Source organism: Dermacentor andersoni, unplaced genomic scaffold, assembly GCF_023375885.2.
Source record: "Dermacentor andersoni unplaced genomic scaffold, qqDerAnde1_hic_scaffold ctg00000033.1, whole genome shotgun sequence".
Taxonomy (NCBI): domain Eukaryota; kingdom Metazoa; phylum Arthropoda; class Arachnida; order Ixodida; family Ixodidae; genus Dermacentor; species Dermacentor andersoni.
The window spans coordinates 1,886,746-1,899,308 of record NW_027314755.1 but is presented as its reverse complement, the minus strand read 5'-3'; the positions used below and the strand labels follow the sequence as shown (position 1 = coordinate 1,899,308).

At 43.8% G+C, this 12,563-nt stretch overlaps 1 protein-coding gene across 1 annotated transcript; it reads right to left on the bottom strand.

Annotated features, from left to right (window-relative positions):
- Nucleotides 1–3,447: 3,447 nt before the first annotated feature.
- On the bottom strand, nucleotides 3,448–10,290 carry LOC129381375 (uncharacterized). The gene is made up of 4 exons (XM_055064165.2): nucleotides 10,112–10,290; nucleotides 8,157–8,233; nucleotides 6,356–6,472; nucleotides 3,448–3,807 (listed from the first exon to the last, which is right to left on the bottom strand). The coding sequence occupies exons 1-4, from the start codon at nucleotides 10,231–10,233 to the stop codon at nucleotides 3,656–3,658; spliced, it is 468 nt and encodes a 155-aa protein (XP_054920140.2). The 5' UTR covers nucleotides 10,234–10,290; the 3' UTR covers nucleotides 3,448–3,655.
- Between the last annotated feature and the right edge of the window lie 2,273 nt (nucleotides 10,291–12,563).

Here is a 12,563-nt window from a genome sequence, read left to right as displayed (position 1 = left end):
TCATGCATAACATAAAACAGGTGGAGGTGAGCGGAAATGCCTGCAAGTGAATGTTAGATAGGAAATTAAGCCGGTCTAGGCATTCAAAATAGACGTACGCCTTGAACATGCTCGAAAGGAGAATTCAGGGAAAACTCCTGAAATGTGCCCCTGGCAGTCTCACATTCGGCGAGAAAAATAACTGTTTTGCATCAGCTAAAATGCTTCTGCGTTTTCACGAGGCCTCTTATTTTCATAGTAAACAAAAGTACTGAAGCATGATACACTTCTCTAACATGTGAAGGCGGAAGCTTGCTGCACCCGTGGTAGTGCATTAAAGAGTGGAATCAGAGGGATCAGCCTCCTTGTAAGACATACCGAGCTACTGTGTCAATAACCTTATGACGCAGTAGGTCGACCTCTTCAACCGCACATGCTTGAACCTAATGTAATACCTGAAGGTTCTTTCGTTTTTTCTGCAATTCTTGCTTTCTGCCTTTCTTTTTTTTGTTCTTGTCTTCTTTGTTCTGTCGTTCTGCAAAGGCGCACTATTAGGGCTTTTTCTGCGAAGGATAGGTGGATTAATTTCCCATCGGATATCATACGTCATAGGTCATTTCATACGTATCAAATAGGAAGCAAAAATTTCCGGGTTCAAATATTTCTGCAGTCTTTGTATCAAGTCATTTACCATTCCACTCGCATTCGAACGTTACACCGTTGCTGCGTAATGCATGGAGCTGCTGAAGCGTAGATAACGTCTTCCCCCGTGTGCAGCGATCACCGATGCCTCAAATACTTCAGTTTTTTGACGCACAATAGATGAAATATGTCGCCGAAGGAGTGTCCCTTTTTGCTTCTTTATATCGTTAGGAAAATATGCATTACACTGTTCGTTACAACTAACGTTGGTGTAAAACAACCTGCATTTCTCTCTTACTTCTGTCCATGGCAGACAGCATTTTTCTCGTTTGAGTCAAATCATTGTTGGTATGACATCTTTCGTACCGTTTAGGGGAGAAAAAAATAAGACGGACTGTAGAGCAAAGATGCCTGCGCTTAGTGTATCTTCCCTCTCGTCTGTTGCTCTACAGAAATATTTACACTAAGCTCTACATAAACATTGTGCGCTATTGTTGCGGTAATCTGTTTATTTGTTTACGCATATTGGTTCTTGTTACCGTTGTTACCACGAGTCATACAACCTTATGGTGTGGTTCAACTCGTGTGGTGTTAACATGTACGTAGTTTCTAATCATGGCAGCTTGGCCAGCATTGAGAGCAAATGATCTAATGAACAACTTACGGCTAGCTAAATAAATAAATAAACATTAGGAAACTTTTTAGCAGGCCACGACAGTGAAAGTGCTGTTTCTAGAAAACTCATTTAGATCTAAGTGCAGAATACTTTGTTGCCTTGCTCGGGGATTGCAATAAAAATTTCATTGGAATTAAACATTTAAATTTCGTCAACTCTATCAATAATAATGTTGACGACTTCTTTTATTCCATGCAAAATATTCCAAGATTGCTAAGAATCAAAAGAACAAAGGCATAAAATTTACAAATTGAACTTCGCAAAAAATATACCTCGCGAAGTCCTATTGGCTGCATCATTTGGATATTGCTCGGTGGCCAACTTTGAAACACTTTCACTTCGCGTGAAATTGTTACTACGTGAACAAGGATTTCCGAAATATATACTCAAAAAGTAGCATATTTAAGAGTGCTGGCTTACATATTTATTTAGTGCACTTTACCTTTGTTATTTGGTGCAGTTGATAGAATCCTTGCATTGCTTTTATTGCCGATTTGAAAAGGTGTAATTCTGATGCTTGCGTTTCTCACTTTCTACTCGAGTATGACATCACACAAAAACGGAACTGCTCGAAGTACACTAATAGCGAATTTTTTTAAGTGCCACAAACTTTACTAATGCTGGTGCAGTGTGTTGTCAAAAAAACTGATTTATCCTTTCTCATGTACCTAGGTAGTAGATTCTGAGCTAAAGCTTCCTGTTTAAGCCAGCGTCATACTGTGTGAACAGCAGCTGATATATGGCATTTTTTTTGAAGTTGAAGTCTGAAGTTTCTTTCCTTTCTTCATTACAGATAGGGGAAACAAGAGCTAAAGGCCATTTGGCCTGACAGGGACTCTTCCTCCTAAGTGCGTTCGGCTTACATGATGATCCAATGTACGAAAAAAGCAAATATAACAAGAAACAAGCAAGTGCGATGTAGAAAATACAAATAAACAAGATAATGTGTACATTATACAATGACTATGTGAAAAAGACATTTATGCTTCAATTTTTGTTTGTGCAATCACATTACCGCGCAGATTAAGGAATACATATATAGTGCATAAATAAAATTTAGTGTGAGAGCAATTTATGTGTAAATAATTTGATAGTGTATGAGTAGGTTTTTTATACATTGCTTAAAATTAGGCGCACAGAAATCAATTTTTTGCTCAACAATGTTTAGTAGCCTTGGTATTTGATAGCTTATATCCTGACGTCCGTAGTTAGTACGCGTGAATGGTATTTTCTTGATTTGATAACGTGATGGGTATCGAAGAGAAGTGGGTATGCTGACAACATGGAGCCTGTGTTTTTTTATATGTAAGAGTAATCTATAATAAAATACTTGATTTGCTCGGATCAATAAATGTTTGCCGAAGAGATTGTGTGTGGGTAAGTCATGCGGCCTACCATGGTAGTTTTCAAAAATTCGGACTACTCGTTTTTGCAAGCTAAATAACTTATCAAAGTTTTTTGTTGTAGTTGTTCCCCAGATCAAGACACAATAAATTAGCTTCGAGTAAAAAAGGGCGTAGTGTATTGCTTTCTTTAGCCATAAAGGTATTAGATCACCTATTTCATACATACAGCCTACTACTTTGCTAAGATCATTGCAAAGCTTATTGACATGATTGTCCCAGGAGAGGTTTTCTTGGAACCATACCGCAAAAAACTTTTGCGTTGTTACTTGTTCTAGCCTCTTTGGTTGAAATAGAACAGTTATATTAACAGGCAATGGCTTGCTTATCGGTCTAAATATAATATATTTGGTTTTGTTGACATTCAATTGTAGTTTGTTGATGTAAAGCCAGTCAGATAATAAATTTAAATAATCAGTTATTTCTTTTTGTATGCATTGCAAGGAAGAATTTGCAAGGAAAAGATTAGTATCGTCTGCGTACATGATGATATTAGGTGAGGAAGAAATGTTAGGAAGGTTATTGATATAAAGATTAAATCATATACGACCAAGTATGGATCCCTGTGGCACGCCAGTCTGTATTTTGAGAAGTGAGGAAGTGGCTTGATTATATGAAACAAACTGGTAATGATCCGTTATGTAACTTCTCATTAACTCTAATGCTCTGCCACGTATACCGTAGTCAGAGTTTGCACAGAAGTATACCATGATTTACGCTGTCAAAAGCCTTACGCAGGTCCAGAAATAAGCCTACCGTGTATAAACGGTTTTCCATATTTTGCAGTATCTGATGTTTTATATTTAGGAGCGCATCCTCACATGATTTATTTGAATGGTCAGAACTTGAATCCCTCGCAAAAGTACTTCAGTGTAAGCATCAACGAGCCGTACACGGAATTCCCTGTCACCGGAGTGAGTTGTTCTATCGAAAGGAGTTCTTGCAAAATTTCGGCTCACCTAGCTTCTTTTCCCAGTGCACCCGATTCTTCCACCATGCCCGCGCGGCTTGTGCTGGCCACTGCGTCATCGCCGCCGGCAATGCTGCTGCTGTTGTAGACTGGCAGTGGGAAACCAGTGCTTCCAGTTTCAGGATTGTCTGTATGCCCTGAAATCAGAGGGGCAAATTTCACACTGGGCGACAAGTGACGAGACTGGAGCATTCCGTAATATGAATGCGCAAGAATCAAGAAGAAACTGACAGCTCTGCTGCCGTCTCAAGTGATCCTCAAAGCTTTAGCAACAAACACCTGAAAACACAACATAGTTTCGACGAAGAAGACAAACATGCGTCTTGGGAGTGGTTCATTGTTTTATTACGGGGTCACTTCTGCCTAAACCGGCGCCTGGTTGATATTGAAATGCCTGTTGTTTGTTTCCTCGCTTCTTGTCGCGCTTTGACAATGAAATGGCTCTAAGATAACCTACTCGGCATGAGACGTTGATGATGCATCTGATACAACCCTTTATATTATGTCTGCAGGGACGAATTGCTACATACTAGCGTGGGGCTATAAAAACGTTCATGACGGCGCCTCACCGGTAATGGTTGCTCATTCTAATAGATTTCCTAAATGCGTAAGGTTTTCGGAAGATCATTCGCGCTTTTGTTTAATTGTGGTGTAATGGCTACAGTGCCGGGCTGCTGTGCCCGACACCACTGTAGCGGTTCTGTCATCGCGGACACAATCATTTTCATTTAAACAGCGCTAGATAAGAGCGTACATAGCCGGCCGGCCTAACCACTTACCTATGTAACGCAAAGTGCTTATAGTCGCCTACAAACGAAGCTCAAACACAAGTTTCATGAATGCGCCATCCACTTCGGTTCGCTTACTTCGTGAGATCAAACAACGTTGCGCATTTAAAATGGATATTTTCACCGTACACAAGTGACTGCGCCATTGGTGATATGTCGAAGCCTGAATCTTGGGAAATTTAATCAGTGATACCTTCGATTACCTTGGAATTTTCATTAGCACGGCAAACTCAGCAAGGTGCGAGCGGATCGCAGCCGTCTTGGCTTTCAGCGTGCAAAGATGGTTATACTTCGGTCTTGCGGGCGGATCTTGCACTCCATTCTTAGGTTGTTAGCGACTACTCAATGAGGCAAATAATTCTTAGCAATAAAATGACTTAAGGGAAGCGAGAAATGTTTAGCCCAAGGGAATAGCTAAGAGGTACACGAACGACATTTCGTTAACTACATGAGCCAGAGGCGATGCTGTTTCACATTGAGGGCACCGGAAACGTCCTCTCGTGGTAAAAATGAATTCGAAGCCCCTAGAACGGCGTGCATCATGATGAATTTTGGTTGTGACAGGTACAAACCCAGAATTCATTCAGTCATGCTGTTTAAATGCGTGGTGCTCGATAGCAAACGCTAGATTCCACAATCTCCCTGAAGGCGAGGCGTGGTATACTAACGGCTGAAAACATTCCCTAGCCTACCGGAGACGCCGGATGTGCCGTCAGTCGTGGGGTACTGCGTGTTCCATTCGTCAGCACTGGTAGTCCCAGGTATTCCGCAAAACAATACAAATATGCACATGAAGAGTAAGACGTGAGCTGGTGAACAGTGGTACAACAAATATTGCAGTCGAAGAGGATGCTTAGAAAAGGGGTCGCAACTGACGAGGACAAGTGCCGTCAGAATCCCTCAGGCAAACAGACGAATTGCATTGAGGGAATATACTGCTATCTAGGAGGCCTAAATGAGAAAGGTCTTGGACTTATATGGATATGGAAGGTGGGAACTGTTACATCTATAGCATGATATTGGAACTATAATAAATTGAAATAATAAAATAACAATAATGACCTGCAACGTACGTGATCAATAAGATTGCATTATGGGGAGCACCGATAGACTACAGGTGATTGACCTATAACGAACATTTGCTGACGCCCTCCCCGTTACACGTGATTTGCGTAGCACAGTTCAGGGGAGCCGGAAGCCATTGCATACCAAAGCGCCAGCATTCTCTGCACGGGAGGCTAAATTTAAGAGCATATGTACTTTGAGATCATTAATGATAGGGAAGGCATTTTTACCAGAAAAAGAAATGGTACAATTACGCAATATATTACTTGGCATTTTGACACATCTCATGTTATTTTTCTGCCTTATATGAGGCTCAGCAACTGCATAACTTAGTGCCTTCTGAAACATTTCATGGAGGTGAAACTATTTAACATATAAAGAACTAAATGCGGCCGTTTTTGTACCAAAATCAGGATCCGGCTATGAGGCAAGCCGTAGTAAACTTAGACATCCTGTGTTTTATATTACGTGCTTTCTTTTAAAAGAACATCTTGCTCCTGACTATGTTCATATATTCCACAAGGGGGATTGAGTAAGTAAGGTAGCCTACCTGAAAGTGTGCCTTCAGGCATAACAGGAGTGCAATATGCTGTGTAACCTTTTTTTTTTACTTTGTCCTTGTGCACTCGCGTTCTTGCAACTAGTACGTACGTTAACTCCAGCTCCGCTTACCGAACACACAGAATTGGTGATGCAGTGACTGCTCGCATCTGAGCTAGCCCTCCCCGGCAAAGATTAGTGAGTACAGACATGATTGCTCAGCGGGTAGCCATCCTTGTCTCTGTATTCATTTGCAATAACGTTATCTAAATGTGCACTCACGTGGTCCCACCTTTTATGTTGGGTGACGCTTGAACCATGCCTACGCGGCTTTCGCTGGACCTTGTGCGATCAATGCTGCTGCGGGACCACAGCGGCAGGCAGCTTGTGCCACCATTGTCAGTGACACCTGTACGATACAAAAGCACACCGCAGGTGTTATTTGGCCATGGTGCAAGGGAAATTAATCTGAAAAGAATATATTGTTTTAATAGAAGGTGCCAGGCAAGAAGCTTTGTCATTTCTATATGCCTACAACATAACAGCACCGTTACGACCCTCAGGTATAGACGTCTGAAAAGCCGCTCCAATTTCACATCACACTCTGCATTCGTATTGACACGTGTACATGTTTATCTTTCTCGGGGGACCACGTTTCACCGCTTCACAAATGTTATCACGCAGCGAAGGACGCGCCCGCATGTATAGGACGTTTCTGGAATGTTATCAATGGTTCCGTCTGTAGTCCGTCACCGAACGTTGTGTAATCTGATTGCATGTATGCGCGACGCGAATAGTGTAGAAATTTGTGGAAAACACACGGGTCCCAGTGATTAGTCTGGAACATTCGACGATTGATGTATAAAAGCCGACGCGCTTGACCCGTTGATCAGATTTTCAACGATCGCTGACCGGGTTCACCGCTATCGTTTTCTATAATTGTAGCCTGTTTTGTGGGCACAGGTTCGCCCAATAAAAGTTAGTTTTGTCGTTCACAGTATTGCTACTGTGTTCTTCAACGTCAGCACCACGTGACAGTATTAAAACATTTTCTTTGTCTACTAAGTTTGATTGGTTCAAGGGAAAAAGTGTCATTGTGGCAGCGCGACAGACCCACTGAGATTCTGCTTGGCAAATGAAAAGGTAGACCAAACTACACGCGCTGATTTCAATTTTGAGTGGATTGATCACGGCATGGAACGGACAGTCTCGGCTTCTCACGCGACCACCTTGGAGCGTGCATTCGGAATTCGCTGATATGAGAATTCGTTCAGAAACTTGAAGTGCATATTTTTGTATCATTTGCATGTATTCACATGATCACAAATTTTTTTACTAAGCACAGACTTAAGCTGGCTTTTTCAGAAACCATCTTGGCGAGGCTAGTGAAGTGCCTGCTTGTACGCAATAAGTACACCGCTGCCATGGTAGACGTAGTGGCTATCTGCCATGTTTGTTTCATTCCGCTTTTGCTAACAAACGTTGCGGCTCGGCTGCGATTGATGTCTCGTGAATCTTCTTTACTCCTGTGGGATTCTAATATCTTCGCCATGTGTCGTCTACGTTCGTTGTCTAGATTACCACGACGTGAAAAGACCATACTGTACCGCCAGTGGGTAAGCGTTGCATTTGTAAACTTATATGTCTTCCTTATTCGAATGGCCAACATACCCACGTGCGACACATGCAGCAGCAGCGATGAGGCACTCGCACACGTTATCTATGTCTGCCCGCGATATAGCGGCCGGAGACACAGTACTGGACCAGTTGGACGATCGTTCACAGTGAGAACTAAAGGTTTTAGGTCAATATTCTGAAATAACATCCACGCAGAAGGCCTTACTCGCGTTAATAAGGTTCCTGCGGTTTGCAGGCCTTCAAGATAAACTTTAGGAACACCACCCCTCACCACATTCTCGTTTGACTCTCTCGCTATCTTCCCCTTCCGCTCTTTTCCTCTTCTTATCCCCCCTGCTCCTCACCCGCGTGCAGGGTAGCCACACGTAACTGCCTCTGGTTAACCTCCCTGCCTTTCTATGCATAGTTTTTTCGCCCCTGTTTGCGCTAAAGGCAAATGGCCATCGGCTACATACTGTCGACGTTTTTAGTCCCATCCATTATTGGCTGCTGTAGCGTGATCCACTGGTAAGGCCAGGCGTCGTCTGAAGTGCTGCAATAGTAAAGGTATGCGTGTTAGATATTGACAGCTGGGACTAACAAAGTTGAAATGATGTTTTGTTAAAAGAATGTTCACAAAAGCAAACTACTGCTTTGTTAACACGGTAATTGCAATGTTTCGTTTTCACTAAACGCAAACTATGCTGGCTGGCATAGGACAAAGGGCACAAGGGGATGTCTGTTGCAAGGCACTCTTTCAACACAGTCGAAGCGCCACCTACATTGGCTTGAACGAACATTGTCAGCATAACTCTTGCAGCACTTACAACGGCTATATTGCCTCCGTATACAGTTCGCTATACAAGGTGATGCTCCACTTGCCACAGTGGCAGAATCCTAACAATTTCGGAATAAAATATTTTGCTCCATGGAACATTTTTCATTGATATAGTAAAACAGGTTGAAGCATAAAAATTGGAGTTTGTGGATGGTTTGTGCGATTGTCATACAAGCCAGTGGTCATATTTGAAAAATGGCCAGTTGTACTTCCCTCTTGCCTGTTGTAGTTCGGCATCGCCGTCGTGGATATGGCGTTTTCACGCTAATTAGATTCATCACTCATGGATCGAGGAACTATGAGGACTATATTGTAGTGTAGGTAATATTTGAAATTATGGGCTTAAGTGGCTTGCCATATATACAATACAGATTTCTGCTTTGTAGCCGAGCCTTAATTGGAAGAATTCAGAACGAAAAGACGAATTCGAATGAATTGATGATCAACGAGGATGGATTTCATAAACAGTTCTCAGCAAGCGATGGTATGTTTGCTTATACAGTGCTACTCTCATCCGCCTATCCGAGAATTTCTTGAATTATCAAGTTTGTTGTCAAAACAGCATGAAAAATGTCTGATGACAGACACAATGCTCAGCAAGAGCGAAGATGAAAAGGGACGTCCTATTTTTGTTGTTCACAAATGGTAATGGCTATCGTGGAATACCATGACTTTCCGCTTACTTACCGCTGTTGTATAAAGCCGCCCAAGTTTCGTCTTTTAATAACTATTTTTGGAATTCAGGTAAAAATTTTAGTGGTAAAACAACCCTCTAAAGAAGAAATACTAAAGTGATTTCATCGACCAAACTACTCCAAGCGGGAAATGGGTCAACTTGCTAAACAGTACGTTTTCTCTTTCATACGTATTTGTCGCCCTTAAGCAACACAGGCAGATGCACCGGCAATCGTTTTAAACAAAGCTGCGGCTTCTTCTCCACTAGGCTTATGTTTCGTGATAATATAGCTTCATGCAGGAACTACATATCCTTGGTCACAGTTTTTTTTTTATTTGGAAAATTACAGAAATTACTTACTGCCTTGGCAATGAAATTGTGCAGTTCGCTTAAAAAGAATAATTCTAAGGTTTTTCGTTGAAGAGCCACGACCTCATAAAAGGCACGTCACACAAGGGTAGCGGGGCGTAAATTTTCACAACCGCCCGGGGCTGCTTTGACGAGCACCTAAATGCAGGTAAACGCGAGCCTTTTTGCAGTGCGCTTTCATCGAAATACGACGGTCACATCCGGAATTGCACCAGGGACTGATTTACAACACCCAGTGGGGTGTGTGTAGTGGAATAATCAGACAAACGAAAAATATTTTCCTTGTTAAATAAACTCGCTTCACGTTGGGACATGTCTTACCCAAAGCGCTGAACAGCTGACTTGGCGCTTAACTTGACAATATTTTCTCACCACCCGTTCAACGACGCGTTTGTATCTAAGAAAGTCACGGATTTTAGCGCTCAAGTTGGCCGTCAACAAAGACTCGTTTTAGGTGAGAAAAAATGCCTAGCAGTTAAAGCCTTCATTCTGCGTCGCGTCTGCGAGTGACAGTATTCAATTAAAATTTTACAAGTGGTAAAGCTCACGTTGTGTAGGCGCGCAGAGTAGATGAAACGTCCTGAGTATCGTCACGTCTTGCACTGGGGGTTGCTTCGTCCGTGAATCTGAACACAGGAGGCGCGTATTCGTTGCTTCTTTTTTCAGACATGCCTTGTGTTACGACGCTTTAACGGTCTGCTACGTATTCGCCACTGCGGGATGTTGAATCACCGCGCATGCGCACCGAGCGCCCATAGCGAAAGCAAATGACGCTTTCGGCACTTCGGGATTTAGAATAAAATGACATCGCATATCTTCCAAAAAGGAGACGATAGAGTGCGCCGCTAGTTTAACGCTAAACTACAGATATTTGAATGCTAACAGAGGCACCCCGATTACCCTTTCTAGCTTTCCGCCAAATCATTTAAACGAACTAGCCCTCACTTCCAAAAAGAAAAAGCGTTCACGTGACGTTAGGATAGATGGATGGATGGATAAAACTTCATTTGATCTATTTAAATGTGGTTGGGCCCTAAGATGTCCCGGAGCCCCCTGGTCGACATCTCTAGGCAAGCACGGTGCACCAGCCAGAGCTGGTCATCCGGGCAAGTGGCCGAAGAGCGGCCTCCCAAGAGGGAAGGGAAGGGTTGGGAATAGGCTCTACCGACATGGTCTTGGGGCAGCTTCACAAACAGTGGAAAGCATCTGCCAGGGGCGCTCGGCAGGTGGTACATTCAGGATTCTAAAGATCAGGGTAAAATAAATGCACCACATAGGGAGAAATAAATGCTTTGGACTGAATCTGGCACCAGACTGAACTCTGATGGGCGGCAAGGGAATGGTAAGGGGGAGGTAGATCTCGTCTATGATCTCTGTAATAAGTGGTAATCTGGTGGTAGGTGCAGATCCCCTCTCCTGGTTCTTCCATGGGGTTGGGTGAGTGGTCGTCCAGTGTCTGGAGGGAAAGACCTCGGTCATGCGCAGTAACGCGCTCGTTCCCGGGGAGGCACTCATGCCCAGGCACCCACGTGATAGTCACCTGGTGGGGAAGCGAAGGAAAGTTTTGTGAAATGTGTGTGACCATCTTAGGTGCTACGCCTTGAAGGAAGTAACGGCATGCACTTTGGGAATCGGTGCAGATTTCTGTAATGGTAGAATCCTCAGCCGCACGCGCCACTGCTAGGGCTAATGCGATCCCCTCAGCCACATCTGTGCGCGCTGTTTTAATCGATGCAGAAATGGTAATGCGTCTGTCCTCCGTCATGGCAGCCGCAGTGACCATTCCTTTGAGTGGACCGACCGCGGCGTCGACATAGAGGACGTCTTCGCGATTTTGGTAACGTCGGGTGTAGTAATCAGCCCGCGCCTTACGTCGGCCCGGATAGCGGCGCAAAGTCATGCTTCGTGGCAACGGTTTGAGTTGCATGTTTGCTGCGAGTCTTGCAGGAATGGGGAACCACGGCTCTTCCATCGGGACCGTGCCACTTGGCTCACACCACAGAGTTCTGAGTAGGTTTCGACCAGTGGGTGTTCGGGTGAGGCGGAGAAGTCTATTACTCCTCTGTGCCTCTATGATTTCCTTGACGGTATTATAGAGACCTGCCTGTAGGAGGCAGATAGTGCTAGCGCGCTTCGGCAGGCTCAATGGGGCCTTAACCGCCCGCCTGATTAGACGATTAGCCGGATCCATTTGTTTTTCAGTGAGGTGGTGATACGGGAGGTGGTAGGCGAAGCGACTAACCACCACAACTTCAATCATTTGTATGGTGTCCCTTTCAGACAGGCCGTGATTCCGTGACGCAACCCGGAACTAGTCCTGAGATTTGTTTTATTTGCTTATCGAGGAGGTTCAGTCTAAAATGCACATCTAGGTAACATTGGATGTGCAGACCCAGGATCCTGATTCTATGTACCTTAGGCACTTGTTGACCGTGCATGAACAGGTCTATGCCTGAGTCGCCCTTGTGGGGTTTATTAGTGAGCAATTCGTGTCATCATTCTTTTTTCCATGCTTTCGTCAAAGTGAAGCGCCCAGCTTGCAGGGGAGGAATGGTTGCTCCTGTAAAGACTCGTGAAAGTGTAAGAGATATGCAAAATAAGTTAGCACTGAGTAGCGTATGATTACCAGATGTGACAATTCTTCTGACTGGTGTTGGCCTCCTGAGCACTAGGTCACGAGATCGAATCCCGGCCATGGCGGCCGCATTTCGACGGGGGCGAAATGCGAAAACGCCCGTGTACTTAGATTTAGGTTCACGTTAAAGAGCCCCAGGTGGTCGAAATTTCTGGAGTCCTCCACTACGGCGTGCGTCATAATCAGAAAGTGGTTTTGGCACGTAGAACCCCATAATTTAATTTATTTCTTCTGACTCTCCGGCTCTGTTCGAATGAAGCACATAGTTCTTATCGCCTGACGGGGGCCGCTCACTTTGTTCTGTTGTCAATAGATTGCAGTGCTGCCTTCCTACTTCCTAGAAATGAAGAACTGCAAATGCTTCG

Bases quoted from the DNA above. Each gene is read 5' to 3' on its own strand.
- LOC129381375 (XM_055064165.2), bottom strand. From the start codon at position 10,233: ATGTCTGAAAAAAGAAGCAACGAATACGCGCCTCCTGTGTTCAGATTC. The intron at 8,234-10,111 runs GTGAGCTTTACC...TTACTATTGCAG, and splicing joins ACTCTGCGCGCCTACACAAC to CACTTCAGACGACGCCTGGC. The intron at 6,473-8,156 runs GTATGTAGCCGA...TGTATCGTACAG, and splicing joins TGGGACTAAAAACGTCGACA to GTGTCACTGACAATGGTGGC.